An 18,976-nucleotide genomic window follows, 5' to 3' on the forward strand; every position below is an offset into this window, starting at 1 on the left:
AGCTCTGTTATTTTTTTTACTACTTCCTAGCGTTGGGTACCATGATAAGAACTTAACACCAATTTCTCTTAGATTCTTAGTCTCTGTCTTCATTGGTGGTCCTACTGTTATCCCGGTTTTCTAAACAGGAAACTAAGGTCAGAAGACAAGGTAATTTGCTCAGAGACCCAGAACTAGTAAGAGAAGAAACTGGAATGCAAATTCAGGCCTGACTCCAATGCCCGTTTTCCTAGGCAGGGCAGCAGCATCTCCCAGTTCCCGCACATGCCCTCCCCCATCGACGCCCGGTCGGGGTTGGGTGCTCCCGCTGTGCTCCCACAGACCAGCCGGCACAGCACAGCAGTTAGCATTTACTTGTCGCTCCACTAGACTGAGCCCTTCCTGGGCGGGGACTGGGTCCTCTCTGCAGGTACCCCGACACCGGGCGGAGGGCCGAGCCCCAGACACGGGACAGACGAGGGCTCGCGTGGCGGCAGCGCGGCCCTCCCTCCGGGCTTGTCTAGGAAGGAAGGAGGACTCGATTCGGTGGCCGGGCGCGCCGCCGGGAGCCGGAGCCAGTGGCGCGCGCCGAGGGGTGGGGAGCGCCGGCCGCAAGCTTCCCCGAGCGGCCGCGGCTCCCGGTGACCAGTCGCGGTGGGGCACGATGGCCGAGGCTGCGGAGGAGCCGCTCAGTGACGAGGACACCGATGGCAGCCTGGCGACGAGCCCGCGCAGTGGCCGCGCGCGCGGATCAGGGCTCCCGGGCTCCGGGCTGCCGGCTTTGCCCCTCTGACCGAGCCGCTGGGGTCCCGTCCGGCCCGGCCCAGCGCTCGGCTCCGCGCTCGCGGCCCCACCGCACGGAGGCCGGTGGTCCGGGCCGGCAGGATGGCTCTCGCTAGCCGGCCGGCGCCAGAACTGTGGTCCCCGCGCCCAGAGCCGCGGCGGGCGCTGTGCTCTGCCGGCCCGCGCGCAAGGCGAGCGCGGCGAGGACCGACTGCAGGAGCGAGGAGGGCCCCGGGCTTCCGCGTGAGGAGCTTCTTCAGGGACTCGAAGGTTGTTAATGGGGACCTTTTGACCTTCGCAAAACGAAGTTTCTTCCGGATTGGATGGGTGTCAGGGCGGTGGCTTCTTGAATTTTGAGCAAGCATCACAGGCGTCTAAATCCCTCTGGGATACAGAACTGTCTCTGTTCCCTGTTGTGAAATGTCCTCTCTAAAAAGTCAGAGGCTCCCTGCCCACGTCCTTATCTCCTCTACCCCCAGAAATGCCTCTAGCAAATCAAAGGGGCCATCCTGATATCTTGCACTGATGCCCGCGCTTAACTAGCAGGGGGCTGACTCCAGTGGACATCTAAGATGGGCTGTGATGGAAGAGCTGTCGCTACAGTCGGGGGCCTAGATCTTAGACTGCTCCCGAATCCGGAATATTTGCGCTTCGAATCAGAGTCCCACACGGTAAGTGTTAATGTAGAAAAAGTATTTTCACAGTAGTGAAAGAGAAATAGATAAGATTAGAGGAAGGCAGGGAACACCAGCTTTGAAACTGTTGAAATGGTGCAAATAGAGAATGATACACTCCTAATTTGTAACGTGGAGTTGAAAGGAAAAACCAATAAAAGAGATATTTTAATAACAATTGAAAAGTCAAGAGAGGAGAAAAGGTCAAATGATCTGGAGCTTGGGAGACAAGATGACCGTGTATAACTAAAAGTTAAATTTGGGGTCTCATATTTTGTGTACTTGTTTTTCCCCTAATACTTACCTAGTGCCTACTGTGTGGCAGGCACCATTCTAAGTGCTTTATATTCATTCAGTTAATCCTTATCAACCCTACAAAGCAGGTGAAAACCCTACAAAGGTGGAAACCCCATAAATAGGTAAGGTACAGAGACGTCAGGAAACGCGTCTGAGGTCTCCAGTTAGAGAATGGCAGAGCCAGAATTGGAAGCAAGTCTGGTTCCAAAGTCTGTGCTCTTAACCGCTTTCCCAGAAAGACCCTCAAAAGGAGGGGGAGCCTGGTTTGGATGTGGAAGTCAGAGGAGGACTTGGCTTATTTAGAGCAGCAGTTTTGAATTGCTGTATTCACTCACTGAATGGGTAATTACTGAGTGAATACAACGTGCCAAACTCTGTTGTAGGCACTGGGATACCACACGGAACAACCACCCTGCCCTTACAGAGTAAAGGAAAATCACAACAGACGACTATGTTGGGACCAGATTATGGACATCTGTCAAAGTCAAATAAAATAGGGGCCTGCCCCGTGGCCGAGTGGTTAAGTTCGTGTGCTCTGCTTCAGCGGCCCAGGGTTTCCCCGGTTCGAATCCTGGGTGCAGACATGGTACTGCTCATCAGGCCATGCTGAGGCGGTGTCCCACATGCCACAACTAGAAGGACCCACAACTAAAAATACACAACTATGTTCCGGGGGACTTCGGGGAGAAAAAAGGAAAAATAAAATCTTTTAAAAATAAATAAAAAGTAAAGGAAAGTTAGATCTGATACAGTAATAAATAGGGAGAAGTAAAGGTTTTTGAACAGTGATTAACCTGATGAAACTGATGTATAACTAACAGCATTGTCTAGTCTGAACTGGAGCAGATCTTGGTGTCAAGATTGTTAACCAAGTAACAAAATTTAAACTATGCATTATTTACTGAAAGCTAACTGAGCCAGGCTAAGCACTTTACATGTATTGACTCATTTAATCCCCACGAAACCTCTCTTAGGTTCTATTACTGTCCACATTTTACAGATGAGGAAACAGAAGCACAGAAAGGTTAAGTAACTAAAGGCCACACAGCAAGTAAATGGCAGAGGCAGACTCAGGAGTCTGTATCCAGAGCCCATATTCTTTTCTTTTTTTTTAAAGATTTTATTTTTCCTTTTTCTCCCCAAAGCCCCCCAGTACATAGCTGCATATTCTAGATGTAAGTCCTTCTGGTTGTGCTATGTGGGACGCCGCCTCAGGATGACCTGATGAGCGGTGCCATGTCCGCACCCAGGATCTGAACCGGTAAAACCCTGGGCTGCCAAAGCAGAGCATGCAAACTCAACCACTCGGCCACCGGGCCGGCCCCAAGAGTAATCTTTTCTATGTTCTGTTGGCATCTTTCCTTTGCTCCTATGTAGGGACAGCAAGCCCATCCCGTCCTTCCTTTACCTCCACTACTCTCTGGATTCCCCCGCACACCCATGGCGAATTTAAGTAATCCACACTCTGCCCGTACACAGTACTCTGTTCTTACGAGCCCACGAACAGCCTCAGCACTTAAACTGGTGTTTTAAGCCAACCAGTTTTCAGTCCTTCACGGTTGACACTTGAGATAAAAGCCACTTGCCATTCTTCCCCCTATATCTTGAGTATATCCACTAAATGGCCAAGAAAATGAAACTGTAGTGAAGGGCTCACCTCTCAGGCAAAAATTATGTCATAAACAACTTTTGAAGTCTCGAGGCTGCTCACCATGATCTCCCTAACCGTCCTTCTCACCTACAGAGGGGCTCCCAGCAGACAAGTTTACCCTGTGTGATCCCCCAAGCCCTGCACTCACCCTGCCACCCCTGGTTAGAGAGAAGTTGACACCTGACCTAAACTGGGACAGCTGATTCTTTTTTCTAAGATTTTGGAACTGGAACTAAAAAATTCTAGTTCATCCAGGGCTGGTCTTCCAAATAAAGGAAATTTTAAGATCCAAGGGCTGAGGTAATAAAAGAGAAAGACGGTCTGCAGAGAGAAGAATGAAGTGGACTCAAATTCTGATTCAGTAGCTGTCCCATGTGTTTCTGACAATCAGTCAAGTTTGGGAACTGCTTTCATAAACCATAAAAGTTAGCTTTAGAAGCCTTTCTCTTTCTTAGGTTATAAAACTGTTTTTGAGAATTTAGAAGCTCAACCCAAACACAGAAATGCTTTCCTTTGATTATTTGCCACCTTCTAAGAGTTTCTTTTCTCCTAGCATGAGAAGGCAACCATTTATACTTTTAATTTATGTTTCAGATAATGAAAAGAAAACTAACAGAAGAAATGGAAGCTAAAGTGGGAAATTTCGGAAGAAATAGAATCAGGACACCCAATACAAATACCCCATGGATGTAAATTCTTAGGACCCAGTGACTTTAAGAACAGCTTGGAGAGGCAGCAGGTAAACCCGTGAGAGGCTGGACCGGCACAATCCTTTTTTGAGGACAGGAGCTTCAGTCAAGTGAACAGTATCCTTAAGAAAACCCTTATAAGAGAGGGAAAACTTAAATATGATAAGCAGGTGAGAATTTGTGATCTGAGCCCATTTGTTACACATCAGAGAGTTTCTGCAGAGGAAAGAACCTATAGGGGCAAGGCAAGTGGCCAGAGCTTTAAACAGAAGTCAGGACTTACTCAGCATCAGAAAATCCATACCGTAAAGAGAACCTGTAAGTGCAGTGAATGCGGAAAGGTTTTCACTAGGAGCTCAAACCTGGTTACACATCAAAGAATTCACACAGGAAGGAAACCTTATGTTTGTGGTGACTGTGGCAAAGACTTTAGTCAGAGCTCCACTCTCATTCGACATCAGCAAATTCATAGTGAGGAGAATCCCTGTGAATGTAATCAGTGTGGAAAAGCTTTCAGGGGAAGCTCAAACCGTGTCCTGCACCGGAGAATTCATAGTGGAGGGAAGCCGTATATATGCAATGAATGTGGAAAGGCCTTCGATCAAAACTCAGATCTTACTATACATCACAGAATTCACAGTGGAGAGAAACCCTATGAATGTAGTGACTGTGGGAAAGCTTTCAGTCAGAGCTCACATCTCGTTACCCACCAGAGAATTCATACTGGGGAGAAACCCTATGAATGCAGCAAATGTGGAAAAGCCTTCAGGCAGACTTCCCTTCTTATCCAGCATCAAAGAACCCATAGTGGAGAAAAACCCTACGAATGCCCTGAATGTGGGAAAGCCTTCAGTGGGCACACAGTTTTTCTTAAACATCAAAGACTTCATATTGGAGAAAAACTTAAATATGAGAAAGCGTTTAGTTCAGATCCAGAACTTAATGGACAGGAGAAAATTCACAAGGAAAAGAAACCTTATGAATGTAATAAATGCGGAAGAACCTTCCAGGGCAGCTCAGATCTTATTAGACATCGAACAGTTCACACTAGAGAAAAACCTTATGAATGCAGTGAATGCAGAAAGGCCTTCAGTAGGAACTCAGTCCTTATAGAACATCAGAGAATCCATTCAGGTGAGAGGCCTTATAAATGCAGCGAATGTGGGAAAGGCTTTCGGGGGAGCTCACAACTTACTCAGCATCAAAGAATTCACAATGGAAAGAAACCCTATGAATGCAGTCAGTGTCCAAGACTTTTAACCAGAGCTCAACATCACAGATGTTCACAGTGGAGAGAAGCCCTATGAATGTAAAGAATGTGGAAAAGCCTTCAGATGGAGCTCAGATCTTATTAGGCGTCAGAAAATTAACACTGGAGAGAAAGTTCATGAACATAACTAGTGCAGAAATCCTTTCAGTCAGAGCTCAGGTCTTAGCCTCAGAGAAACCACAGAGGATCATAGCCCTAGGAAGACAGTAATGATAAAGACAGACAGACGGACAGACAGACAGATGGACAGATAGACACATACATACATACGTACACGGATACATAGATAGACAGATAGATAGATGGGTGGATGGAGACATATAGATATTTGTTTGTTTTTAATTACTGTTGTGTCTACCTAGGCATCATAACTACTTGGAAAATTCTAAGCTTCCTAAGAGCGATTTCTGTCTGATTCGGTTTAGAGTACTTAGCCTCAGGCCATATGCAGGTATGTCCTTCTTAAATGCATCCCACAGAAACCTTGATGGGGTAAGCCTTTAATTACATTTTTACCCCTTTATCATCAGAGATTCCACACCACAGAGAAATCCTGCAAATGGAGGAACTTGGTATAAAACACCTATATCATCATGGAATGGTGCCCTTGTACGTCCTATCCAGCAGCACCAGGAATCTAATAGCTTCTCCCCTATCTTTTTATCTGTAATATGAACTGTCCCAGGGGAACATACAGGATGCCATCCTGAACTCCAGGGTGGGGGTTCCTTCCTGGGACGCAGTCTAATCCCAAAGTCTGCAAATGGTCTTGAGGTTTTCTCGTTAGAATAAATAAATGTCAATATATAGATTAGGGAGTTTGAGCTTGTTTCTCCATTCACAGTAAAATTATATACAGAAGCAGCTAACCTAGGAAAAGGAAGTGGATAGTGAGTCATAGGACAGCTGTCTTCTTTCACGTGAGCGTGGAAGTTGTAACTGAATCTCTTCTGCAGGATTTAAAAGTTTAATGGCACTTTGGAGTCTGACGTACTGACATTCCAGGCTCTGTCACTTTTATCTGTGTGACCTTAGGCAAGTTTTTATCACATTTCTGAGGCTTGGTTTTCTTATCTGTAACATCACAAGAATGATCCCTCCTCGTGGGGCTGTTGTGAAGAGGAAATGAGACAGTTTCGTTCAGCACTAGCGTAGTTCTAGACACACAGTAGACGACAAACGGCAGCCGCTGCTCTCAGCAGCTCCCCTGGGCAGTGCTTACCTTAGGCACTTTGAAGGAAAGGAGACGACGCGTTCTCCCTGCTCAAGCCTTCTGGAAGATCACAGCATCCTGCATTTCCCGATCCTGCCTGAAGTTAGAAGGGGCTTGGCCTAGTGGAAATGTAAGTAAATGGCAAGGAGTGGGGCAGGAATTTTTACAAATTTTCAAGGATGCTATATCTTTTTTCTTTTTTGTTGTTAAGAACATTCAACATGAGATTTACCCTCTTAGCAAAGGTTTAAGTGTACACTATAGTATTGATAACTGTAGGCACAACGTGCAGCAGATGTCTAGAACCTACTCAGCTTCCATAACTGAAACTGCGCCCGTTGAACAGCTGCTCCCTTCTTCCCCCTCCCCCGGGCAACCGCCATTCTACTCTCTGCCTCTATGACTTTGACTATTTTAGCTACTTCGTATAAGTGGAACTGTGCATTGTTTGTCCTTCTGTAGGCTGCTATGTCTCGGAGACACAAATTTAGCAGTTAAATTGAGAAACGTTTCTATAGTCCTACAGAGTGGAATCAGGATTTTTCTTGGAGAGGCTAAGATTAAGCTGTTTTATGAAAGTATTGAGAGATCAGATCGATAAATACCCTGTGAATATGACAGTGCGAGAAGTTTAATTCCACTTGGTGCCTTAACTGGTTTCGAGAAGGTAATAATCAGAGAGAATGAGGAAGTCTTAACTTTTTCATATCTGAAGGCAAATTTTAGTGAGTTGGGAAAGGTTCTTTGGACCATCTGAATTATTTCAGAGGAGCCAAGGCCCTGTGGTGTGCTTTAATCTTTGCATTCTTATACCTCCCCAGGCTCTCCAGTCCGGTGACCTTTCTCCTATGTCCCATCCATCATCCTTCCTGGTTTAACTCGTTCCCTGCTAGACCATTGCCCAATGCTTCCGCAACTTTCACCAATATCTTTGCCTCATTTACCTTTTTGCCTCAGTGTCCTTCAGTCACATGTACCTAGCCAAAATAAAAACCTGCTGTGGACACCCCCAACTGTGCCCTTTTCTGAGCCTGCACCTGGCTTGAGGAAGAAAATCACACACCTAGGGAGACTTATGCCCTTGGGCACTCAACACGAATGCAATCTCCAGTCAGCATTCTCTCCCACTGTCTCTAATAACCACTTCATACCTGCCCTCCCTCTTTACACAGCTAACTACCCACCCACCACCCCTTCTTATCATCTTATCTGTTACTTCACAGAGAAATTAGAGACCTTCACAGAAACGTTTTCAACTTTCTGCTCCCATCCTCATCCCTCAACCGTCTCTCATACATGTATCCACCTGCATCTTTGCTCCCTTTTCAATAGAAGAACTCCTTTCTATCTCTGCTTCCTATCCCACTCCCTCTGGGACCTCGCTCCATCCAATTATCCCATCTCTTTCCTGTATCTTCAACGTTCTTCTCCACTGCCCCTTCCCAAATGTGAAAAAGTATGTTCCAGTGTCTTCCATCCTAAAAAACAAAGCAAGCAAAACTGAACCCTCCCTCTCCTGATCCCATTTTTAGCTTATATCATCTCTCTTCATAGCCAATTTTTATCTAAAGACTTGTCTGCATTCATTGTCTCCAATTCTTTATGCCTCTTCCTCAACCCATTGAGGTTCCTCTCCCAACCCTCTTATCAAATCTGCTTTTACCAAGCACTCCAATGACATTGGTCACTAAATCTACTCCTTATCTAGCTGCCTTCTTCTAAACCATTTCTTCCCTGAAGCAGGATGGGTTTGAATGTAGCAGCTGAGGATGTTGAAAACATAGCGGGTAAATATGTTGATGTCCCTTGACTGGAGTGAGAGTGCAAGTCATTTCTCCTTCCAGCTTCTGAATCTCTGAAGAAATGAAGATTTGGAGGAACTTTGCCTCTGCCTTTGAAGTTGATGAGCTTAGAAGACCTAAACTTCTGGTAAAGGAGGTGACACTATGACCGTGTCTTGTCTGGGGAGCCTGAGTTAAGCCTGTGGTGAAGAGGGCCTTGAACGGCACGGGGCAAGTTTGAAGGAGCTTGATGAGAATCTTGGGTAAAATGGTTTCTCCCGATTACCTCTGAAAGGCACCCAAGACCATGTTTGTGCATGTGTGAGCACGGAGACCGCCCCCTGTGCTTTCTTTCCTGTGCGCATAAAGAATCGCTGGGTCAGCTCTGGCAGCACCTTTAGGTCCTGAGGGTGACAGCGCAGCAACGCTTCTTCTCCGAGCCTCGGTCCCCCGTTGTTCTTGCAGTAGCCTCGAAACTGTTGACCTTTCTAAGCCGTCACATACACCTCTATTTGATTTTCTCAAAACACTGCTCTCGTGCTCTCACACACAAACACATGGAAACTCACACTCAAAAACAGAGCCGGTGGCTGCCTGAAGTAAAGGTAAAGTAAAAGGTCTTAGCGTGGCATTTAATACGCTCTCTCGTCAGATCCCATACAGACTGGTCTCTCACTTCATGAGACCCTCCAGTTCAGGGTCTGGTCTAATTACTCTCCCTAAACAGCCACCGCCTCATGCTAACTCCTTTAAGGTCCAGTTCTCTATCTCAGGCCCTCTGATCCCCTGTAGCTTTTAGAGTCCCTACCACTTTAACTTTTTCTTTAAATGCAGGTAACACGTTTGACAAGTTCTGTCAGGCATACAACTCAATTCTTTGATTTTTTTGTTTTGGTTTGGTTTTTTGAGGAAGATTAGCCCTGAGCTAACATCTGCTGCCAATCCTCTTTTTGCTAAGGAAGCCTGGCCCTGAGCTAACATCCGTGCCCATCTTCCTCTACTTTATATGTGGGATGCCTGCCACAGCATGGCTTGTCTAGCGGTGCCATGCCATCCGAACCGGTGAACCCCAACCTGCTGAAGCAGAACGTGCGAACTTAACCGCTGCGCCACCCGGCCGGCCTCTCAATTCTTTAAAGAGAAATGCTGTGGCGCTTTTTTTTTTCTTTTTTTATATTGTTCATTGTAAGAAAAAATCAAACACTCAAGCAGAATTTGTTTGAATGAATAAACCTTTGTTTCTCCAATCTCGCAGCTTACAGGAAGCCATTATTATACTGTCAATCTTTTATGTATGTTCTCTTGTTTTCTTCACACTCCCCACTACCTAGACACTGAGCTTTTTGAAAGCAGGGAACTGTGTGTGTGTCCCCTCACCTCCAACCGAGACCCCAATTTACATATGTATTTTTGTTCAATAAATGCTTGAACGAATGTCTGAGTTTTTAATTGTCTAGTTTTTTTCATTGAAAACTATATTCATCACAAGAGCAGAGTATGTGTAATTTTCTTTGCTTTTCTTTCTCCTCTAGATATAAGCATAAACTATACATTACAGAAAAAACTCAGGTTAAACAATATTTTGCTTGGGCAAAGTATTCATTTATTTCAAATTAAACTTCAGGGTTGGTTTCTAGTTAAACATTTTGATTCGCATTTAGAAATGTCTGCCTGAACACAGTGCTTCATGTTACATCTAAATGGAATTCCTCTGTAGCACTTTCTTGGGCTCTTCCACCAGAGTCAGGGTTGTTTTACAAACATTTAGCTGGTGCACATGATTTTGGTAATTTATATTTTACTAGAAGATCATCTAGGGTTTCAGATTTCGTCTAGGTTTTCAAATATGCTACCGTTAAGTTGAATGTAATAGTCTCTAATTCTTTTAATCTCTTCTGATTCTGTGGTTATGTTTTATTTCTCATTCCTATTCTTGTTAATTTGTATTTCCCTTTCTTAATCAGGATCTAAACAAGTTTATCTACTTTATTGCTCTTTTCAAAGAAATCAGCGTTTGAATTTATGCCTTCTACTATTTTTAACTTTTCCATGTCATTAGTGTTTTTTTAAAAAAGATTGGCACCTGAGCTAACAACTGTTGCCACTCTTCTTTTTTTTTTTTCCTGCTTTTTCTCCCCTAAATCCCCCCAGTACATACTTGTATATTCTTTAGTTGTGGTTCCTTCTAGTTGTGGCATGTGGGACACCGCCTCAGCGTGGCCTGATGAGCGGTGCCAAGTCCGTGCCCGGGATCCCAACCAGGGAAACTCTGGGCCACCGAAGGGGAGTGCGCAAATTTAACCACTGGCCACGGGGCCGGCCCTCATGTCATTAGTTTTTATCTTTATTGATTCACTTTTCCTTGCTTCTTTGGGTTTATCTTACTATGCTTGTAAGGTTTCTTAGAGTGAATTTTAAATTCTTTTATATCTGTCTTCATTGATTAGGGAGGTAATGAAGGCCATACGTTTTCAAGGATGGCTGTTGCTGGGTCCCCTAGCTTTTACCGTGAAGTGTTCTTTTCATTGCCTTCTAGACACTTTGTAATTTTGCTTTTGATGTCCTCTTTTGATCCAACTGGAGTCTTTCTGGTTTTTGCTGGTTTGCAATAGTTCTAGTGCATTCTATTTTTTCCCTTGTTATAGTTTGTTCTGTGGTACTCTTCCATTCTCATAATGGTCCCCTTGCCCTCCCTAGAACTCCTCATCGGATGCGTGTTTCTCTATCAGTACTGGAAAACAAGATAGCAACAACTCTCTCCACCAACAAGTCCTATTTCCCCTACCCCAATATGTGAAACCTTAGATTTCTTTTCTCTCCTCCCCAGGGACTGTTTATTTACCAATGGACACGGGTAGGTCGGCGGTGGGGAATATTTTCTCCTCGAGGATATCTTCTTCCTCAGCTGTGATTCTCAGAGCAGGTCTAGGAAGACGCAACTGGAAAATAACACAGGAGAAAGTGCTGCAACCGGCCGTGCTCGGGTCTCGAATTTCCCAGCCGGTTCAGCCCGCCTGGACCGCCCCTTGGGGACAACTGCACATCGGGGCGCGGCCCGCCGACCGCGGGCCCCATCAGCCGCTCGCGCCGGCCCGCCTCCGCCTGCGAGGCTGAGCTCCCGGACGCCTCCCGGCGTGCGGGTCCCGGAGGCAGCGGCGCTTTCTGCAGCGAGCCCACCCCGCAGGCAGACCCGCGAGGAGCCGAGGCCAGGGCTGCGCGTGTCTGCGCGGAGAGCGGTCTGGGTCCCCGCGGTCCCCGCGCTCCGCTGCAGGGCTTGCGTCACGTGGTGTGGGGGTGTGGGGGCGTGGGGGGGGGGCGGTGCCCCCCTTCCCCATTCTCGAGATCCCAGGGGAAAGTGAACGGCGGGAGTGGAGAGTTGTAGCTGGCCTGGACGGCAGCCCCGTCCCCAGGGCCGTCGGGCGGGCACCTGCCCAAGGCCGTGCGTGGACGTGGAGCTGGGCTGGGGCCGCCGGGCAGCGCCTTGAGAATCAGGCTGCTGCGGTGCTGGTCCGCGCCGCCTTTGTCCTCGGCCAACGGCCCGTTTGTGCACTTTAATGGCCTCTGGGTGAGTCCCACCTCCTTCCCTCTTGGATTTTCCTGACGCTGGACACCTCACCCAAGATCAAGTCTTACTCATAGCAGCCGTAACAAGGCCCTGTACATATCCTGGGCGTTTGAATAAGATCTAACCCCTTCGAAGGAATTTAAATATATATGTATGTTTTGCTGTGGCCGCTCCAGAAATTTGAGAAAAGATGATGGGGGCCATTTGGAAGGAGGCTGCCTCTCCAGCATCTTTGAGAGAATCAAAATTGAAAACACGCAAGTCACCTGGCGCTGAAAGCTGTTCACCACTAGGCTCTAAATCTGGAAACTGGGGTTTTGCTCCAAACTTGTTTCTTCCTGTAGACTCCCAGAACGCTATTTTTCCTGCTTTAGCATTTATCTGGTGGTATTGTAGAAGACACTTTACATCGCTGTCTACCAGATTGCAAGTTTCTCAGAGGCAGTGACTCTTAGTGGAACAGGATTCTGGGGAGAGATGGAGGAAAAAGGATTAAAGGGTATAGCACAAGGTTTGGCTCTGTGTAGATGCTGATGTGTGTTTGATGAATGAAGAAAAAAAGAATGATGATTTCTTGTGTTACAGAGTGCCCCTGGAAGTCTCCAGCCGGTATGGGCCTTCTCCAGAGCTGGTCCAGGCTAGGATGGCTGTATCACCAACGGCAGCTGAAATTCTGGCCCTTCAGGGTAGACAGGATCAAGAGAAGATTATGACAATGGAGCCAAAGGAAGAGGAACAGGCTTGGGGGTATGAGCCCAGGCTACATGGGCACCACTCTCCCAGTCAAGAGATCTTCTGCCGACGCTTCAGGCAGCTCTGCCACCAGGAGACGCCTGGTCCCCGGGAGGCCAGGGTGCTCTGCTGCGAGTGGCTGAGGCCCGACAGGCACACCAAGGAGCAGATCCTGGAGTTACTGGTGCCGGAGCAATTCCTGACCATCCTGCCTGGGGAGCTCCAATCCTGTGTGCGGGGACATCACCCTGAAAGTGGAGAGGAGGCTGTGACTGTGCTGGAGGGTTTAGAGAAAGGACTTGAGGAAGCGGGACTGCAGGTGGGAAGGGGAAATGTGCTCTGTTGTGGGAGCCAGATCAGTGAGCTTTGGGCTGAACAGAGGGCAGCAGTGGGGGCAGCTGCCAAGTTCAGACCTCTCTGAGGCCAGGTGGAGCGGCTAGTGTGTGTTTCTGTCTGTCTTTCCTGCCCTCAAGCCTGAATGAGACTCCAGCTCCTCTTCCTTCCCCTGTGCTGACCCTGGGGAGGCTCTCTGAAGTCTCCTTGTTAGCTTTGGTCCCGCCTAAACCGAGTGGTGCCTGATCACCTCCAGGTCCCAGGCCCTGCACATGGACTTGCCCAGGAAGAGCCGTGGGAGGAGAAGGCACCTCTGGGAGCAGCCCAGGAGGCTCCAAGCATCCGGCTCCAGCCTCAGGAGACCCAGCCTTTCCCAGAGAGTGGTGAGGAGCAGGATTCTGTGGGGAGGGAGAGGAGCAGGAGGGAGTATAAAGGGCACATAGCCGTGCTCAGAAGTTGGCTATCATCATCCTGGCCTTATTATTCTTACCTGCTAGGGGAGAGACTTAGCCTGTTTCATCACCTGTAAAATTAGGAATAATAATCATCTACCTCATAAGGTCACTCTGAAGATTAAATAAAACATATCATATCTAGCTATAAAGCCCCACCAGCTTCTCCTAGCTTTAGAGAGCCCTAAAACAGGACCAGGAAATAGCTCATTCACTTCCTGCCTCATCATCTCCACTGCTTCTGACTCCTAGTTCATAATACCTCTGACCCGAGCTGGAGGCCAGCCTTGAGATCATTTCTCTTGTAACTTCCCCATGCCTCCCAAAACACACTTTAAGCTTAGAGCAACTGCCATGTGAGCTACAGCCTGTCATCACCTTTATGTACCACTTACCCCATCTGAAAGCTCTATTTGAAACTCCCTTATGTCAACCCTTACGCTCTACCCTTCCAATTTACTGCAAAAACTTCCTTCCCAGCCTGCATACACCCTCAGAGACATCCTCGCCTCTGTGCCAGACTCTAGACTCAGCCGCAGGACTGTGAACTGTCCTTGTGGACCTCTGTAACATTGTGAACCATTGTGACAGAACGTGAATGTGTTGCTAGTCAAGAAGATTCTAGGGGCTGGCCCAGTGGTGCAGCGGTTAAGTTCGTACATCCTGCTTTGGCGGCCCAGGGTTCGCCGGTTCGGATCCCGGGTGTGGACATGGCACCGCTTGGCAAGCCATGCTGTGGTAGGCGTCCCACGTATAAAGTAGAGGAAGATGGGCACGGATGTTAGTTCAGGGCCAGTCTTCCTCAGCAAAAAGAGGAGGATTGGCAGTAGTTAGCTCAGGGCTAATCTTCCTCAAAAAAACAAAAGAAGAAGATTCTGTTTAATATTTGGTTTTACACCACAGCCCCACCACCAAACAAGAGCATCTGAAAAAACAAATTCTTGTTAAAAACAAAGCGGAAAAACGGAGAAACTAGAAATGGAGATTAATCTTAGAGTCTATTCCAAAAGTGTGTTTTTACCTCCTGGCGCTTCCTTGCCTGACTTCCAGACTTTTTCTTGCCTCCTTTACTTCTATTTAGTAAGTCTCTATTCATTTATCAGCTTGATACTTTTGAAAAGAAGCTAGCTATCATTTCATGTTTTTTCAGCAAGATTTCTTTAATATTGCAGATTTCTTTAACCACAAGCTTTTAACCTGAAAAAACAAGAGGTATGTTTTAAATCAGATGTTCTTGAGTTGTCTCTTACAGCAGTTGCTTTTTGTCCTCTGCAGACTACAGAGAGTGTTACAGATAAAACACAAAAAGTGTCACAGACAGTTAAAAACAAGGCAAAGCACTCTTCTCTTCTTTTTCTAAGGAGCAGGCCACAGGGAAAGGCAGGGAGCACCAAGCAGGGAGGAGGCCCCGAACTGGCAGTCGGCCCTTCAGTAAAGGAGGCCGCTGCTTGGGGATCCTTTGCAGCGGCTGCGGATTTATGGGGCTGGGATGAATGGGAAGAGGTGCGGGGTAGAGTCAGGAGGGGCAGAGTCGTTCTGCCTTTGGGAGGCACCTCTTTTCCCCTAACCCTGTGCTGCTGCTTTCTTGCTTTTCCCTTCCCTCACAACATCACTTGACCGGTCCCCAATTTCTTGGAAATACTACTTTTTCTCTCTTTTTTTTTTTTTTGATTTGTGTGTGTGTGCATGTGTGTGAGGAAGATTGGCCCTGAGCTAGCACTTGTTGCTAATCTTCCTCTTTTTGCTTGAGGAAGAGTGGCACTGAGTTAACATCTGTGCCCATCTTCCTCTATTTTGTATGTGGGAGGCCACCACAGCATGGCTTGATGAGCAATGTGTAGGTCCCTCACCTGGGATCCAAACCCGAGAACCCTGGGCCACCAAAGCGGAGCATGTGAACTTAACCATGCCACCATTTTTTCTCATTTTTTAAGAGTAAATCTTACAAAGATCTTACCTTGAAACATATTTTATTTTTCAAATAACAGTTTACAGTGTTCCGTTAAGGAAAAATTAGAAAAAACAGATCAGCAAGGGGAAAAGAAAACAGAAGAAATGCTCTCTGCTGTACAGTCCCATCACCAAGAGAGAACTTTTGTTCACATTTAAGTAAATACCCTTCCAGACTTTGTTGTGTGTTTGTTGAATATTTTTTAAGCTTTTATTTTCATGCCAGAAGTGTGAATCCTAACCCAAGTGTCATCTTTCTGTACATCCAGAGCAGGGATGTTTACATTTTCCACCAGTTGTTGCGGAAGATGACCCGGAGCCCAAGGACAGAGGATCCTTGGCACAACCGCCCATTACTGGAGTGGAATCTCAGGTGTTCTCAGAAAAACCCACCACCGGCACCTCTGCATTTGAAGCTTCTTCTGAAGTTGAGGGTGCTTTAGAGCAGCAGCAGAGAAATCCCGAAGTGGAGGGACTGAGGTGGTGCCCTGCCCAGGGGAAAAGTTTCGGGTGGTTGGTTGTCACCCATAGGAAAACTCCAACATGAATGTCGTGAATGTGGTAAAGCCTTCATATAGCTCACACCTTATAATCCACCAGAGAATTCATTCTGGAGAGAAGCCCTTTAGGTGTAGTGACTGTGGGAAAACTTTCAATCAGAGCTGAAACCTCATTCAGCGTCAGAGAAGTCATACAGGAAAGAAACCCTATGAATGTAGTGCATGTGGAAAGTCCTTCAGGTGGCGTGCCGGTGTTGTTCAGCATCGGAGGATTCATTCAGGAGAGAAGCCTCTGAGTGCAATGAGTGTGGGAAGGCCTCTGGTCAAAGCTCGTATCTGAGTCAGCATCTGAGAATCCACAGGGGAGGGAAACCGTTCGTCTGCAAAGAATGTGGGAAAGCCTCCAGGTGGAGTTCAGAGCTTATTAGACGTCAGAGAGTTCATGCCAGAAAAGAGCCTTCCCAGTGTTCTGAAGGTGAGAAAGTCCCCAGACAGAACCGTCCTTTTGTCTAGTCAATTTTAGGGCTAGGTTCCGTAAAAGTTATAAGCACTTTAAGGGTTTTCCTGTGTCCTTCTTGATTTAGGACAAACTGTTTACCTGCCCCACCTGCAGATCACCACCCCCTGTCCTCCGAGTAAGAGACTGTGTCAGTTAGGATGCCTTCTGCTGCCAGTGATAGCCAGAACGCCTCCTCCGTCAGGGCTCTGGGCCTGGCACAGAGCGGCTGCTCAGCCAGTGGAGGTTTTTCTGTCAGTATTACTGTGAATGGGTCTTTGGTCCTGGCCCTTTCTCAGACCGACACTGGTCTTCCCCTCTGGACAGGGGCACATCTGCAAGTGTCCAGGCATGAAACAAACCACACTAGTCATTTGAACAGGGAAAGTTTAATATAAAGAAGTATTGACCAGTAAAAGGAGATTATCTGCTAATGGTTAAGGAGAGATCTTAAAGGATATAGGAATAGCTTCGTGGGGAGCAGCTCCTACCTCTAGGGCTGAGGGAGAGCCAAGGAAGAAGCACACTGAGAAGGGGGCCCCCAGCCAAGACTGAAATTCAGACCTTCCTGGACAGGGTGTGGGTCCAGTGGCGTGCTGGAGCTGGTCTGTACAGGCTTGCAAGAGCCAATTTTGCACCTCTCTTCCCAACCCTACAATGAAATTGGTCACGTTGGAGTATTCACACCATGGAAGTCAGTCAACGCTACAAGTCAGGGCTATTGTTCTTTTTGAATTAGTTAAATAGTTACCAATACAAGACTGGCTACAGCCCACGGATGGTGAAGTTCACCGAGGGGCCACAGTAGGAACCACTGGTGGAGGTGCCAGCGAACTCAGCAGAGGTTGGGTGCTGCACTGGAGGAATAAAAGGAAAAACTGCCGGAACCAGGAGAAGCCCCTTCCTGTTTGCCTTGTCCCTCCAGTGCGCTTTACTGGCAAAGCCTAACATTGTGTCTGCTGGCAAAGGGAAGATGTCTCCAGGTCCAGTTCCCGTATCATGAACTAGGGCAGAGAATGGCAGGTTTGGAGTTAGGAGACAATAAGTTGCTAACTGGCTTGTGTCACAAGTGCATTGCCACGTCAGGACCTCTGTCCTCATTCACCTCCCTGCCTCCATGCTTTTCCCCCAGAGAGTTACGTACATCACCCCTTACTTTATCTAGACCTCTACTTCATTGTCACCTCTTCCAAGAAGCCTTCCCTGACTCTTAAGATACAAGTTTTATTTCTCTGTCACAGCAATGCCCAGAGGTAAGTCGGTGGTCAGCACACTACAGCCCACAGGCCAAATGCAAATCCAGCTCATGGCCCTTTTTTTTTAAAGGTTTTATTTTTCCTTCCTCTCCCAAAGCACCCCGGTACATAGTTGTGTATTATTTTCAGTTGTGGGTCCTTCCAGTTGTGGCATGTAGGACACCGCCTCAGCATGGCCTGATGAGCGGTGCCATGTCCCCGCCCAGGATTTGAACTGGTGAAACCCTGGGCCACCGAAGCAGAGCACGCAAACTTAACCACTTGGCCACGGGGCCAGCCCCGGCCCATTTTTTTTTATGGCCCAAAAGCTAAGAATGGTTTGTACATTTTTTAAGTGTTATAAAAAGCAGGAAAAAAAGAACAAGTATCAGAGACTGTATGTGGCCTGCAAAGCCTAAAATATTTACTGTCTGGCCCTTTATGGAAAAAGTTTGTGAAGCCCTGGCGTAAGGAGCTGCTTGGTTTCATTTCACCTGATGCCTCAGGAACCCATGTACTTTCCGTCTTGCTCTTCCGTCCCATGAGCTAGAATGGTTTTGTCCACATGGTTGGAGCTGGATCTTTCCCGTAGCCATATTCCAGCTACAGGAAAAGCAGAGTGATGATCACAAGGACAGTTCCTTCTCAGCAAGTGTCACAGGAGGCGCCGCAGTCCTTTGGTGAAAACTCAATTACGCGGCCACATCTATCTTCCAGGGAGGCTGGAAAACACCTCCGGCAGGATGGCCATTTGCCCAATAAAATTCTCTTACATGGAGAAGGAGAGAATAGATTTGGGAAGACAATGAGCAGCACTCCACCCCATGGGACATCTCCCCACTGCTGCAACCTGGTGCTGCTAATTGACCAGGGAAGGAGAGTCCTGGTCCCAGAAAAGGCAGAGCAGGATCTGGGAAACAGGCTGAGGACAAGAGGTCAAGGCTGTGGGTTAGATCTCTGCCCTTGGTGGTGGTCACTCCGGAAGCAGCCATCGTTCTGGCTCCAGTGCCCTGTATTTGGCACTCTGAGAAGAGCTGAAACCAGAAAAACATTTTGTAGGCAAAGTGTTGACCTGAAACCATCTGTTTGGCTTCATTAGGACAAAAGGATGTATTCCAACAACAGAGGTTCTGTGTGCTTAGTTTAATGTTACAGGAACTAGTTCCTTATCCTTGAGGGGATTCTGGGAGTTGAAGGTGCCATACTTGTATAATCATAATCTGGTCCTGTTGTGTATGAGTACCCTGCTCATGTGCATTTTGGGTTTTTTTGTTTTGTTTGCTGAGGAGGATTCGCCCTGAGCTAACATCTGCTGCCAGTCTTCCTCTTTTTGTACGTGAGCTGCCACCACAGCATGGCCACTGACAGACGTTGGT

The 18,976-nt window shown here is 47.3% G+C and overlaps 2 protein-coding genes across 2 annotated transcripts; both read left to right on the forward strand.

The window, feature by feature from the left end:
• Nucleotides 1-643: 643 nt before the first annotated feature.
• On the forward strand, nt 644-9,771 carry LOC102147675 (zinc finger protein 594-like). Its single transcript, XM_070228380.1, has 3 exons — nt 644-721; nt 4,139-6,686; nt 8,401-9,771. Exons 1-2 carry the CDS (start codon nt 644-646, stop codon nt 5,378-5,380), a joined length of 1,320 nt encoding a protein of 439 aa, XP_070084481.1. The 3' UTR covers nt 5,381-6,686; nt 8,401-9,771.
• Nucleotides 9,772-12,493: 2,722 nt separating this feature from the next.
• Nucleotides 12,494-16,513, forward strand: ZNF232 (zinc finger protein 232). The gene is given in 7 exon segments (XM_070227994.1): nt 12,494-12,953; nt 13,224-13,350; nt 15,639-15,897; nt 15,899-15,940; nt 15,942-16,159; nt 16,162-16,346; nt 16,348-16,513. Coding segments are annotated over 7 exon segments (1,284 nt in total). The 5' UTR covers nt 12,494-12,545; the 3' UTR covers nt 16,393-16,513.
• Nucleotides 16,514-18,976: the final 2,463 nt, after the last annotated feature.

The sequence above is a fragment of the Equus caballus genome, chromosome 11 (assembly GCF_041296265.1).
Source record: "Equus caballus isolate H_3958 breed thoroughbred chromosome 11, TB-T2T, whole genome shotgun sequence".
NCBI lineage: Eukaryota > Metazoa > Chordata > Mammalia > Perissodactyla > Equidae > Equus > Equus caballus.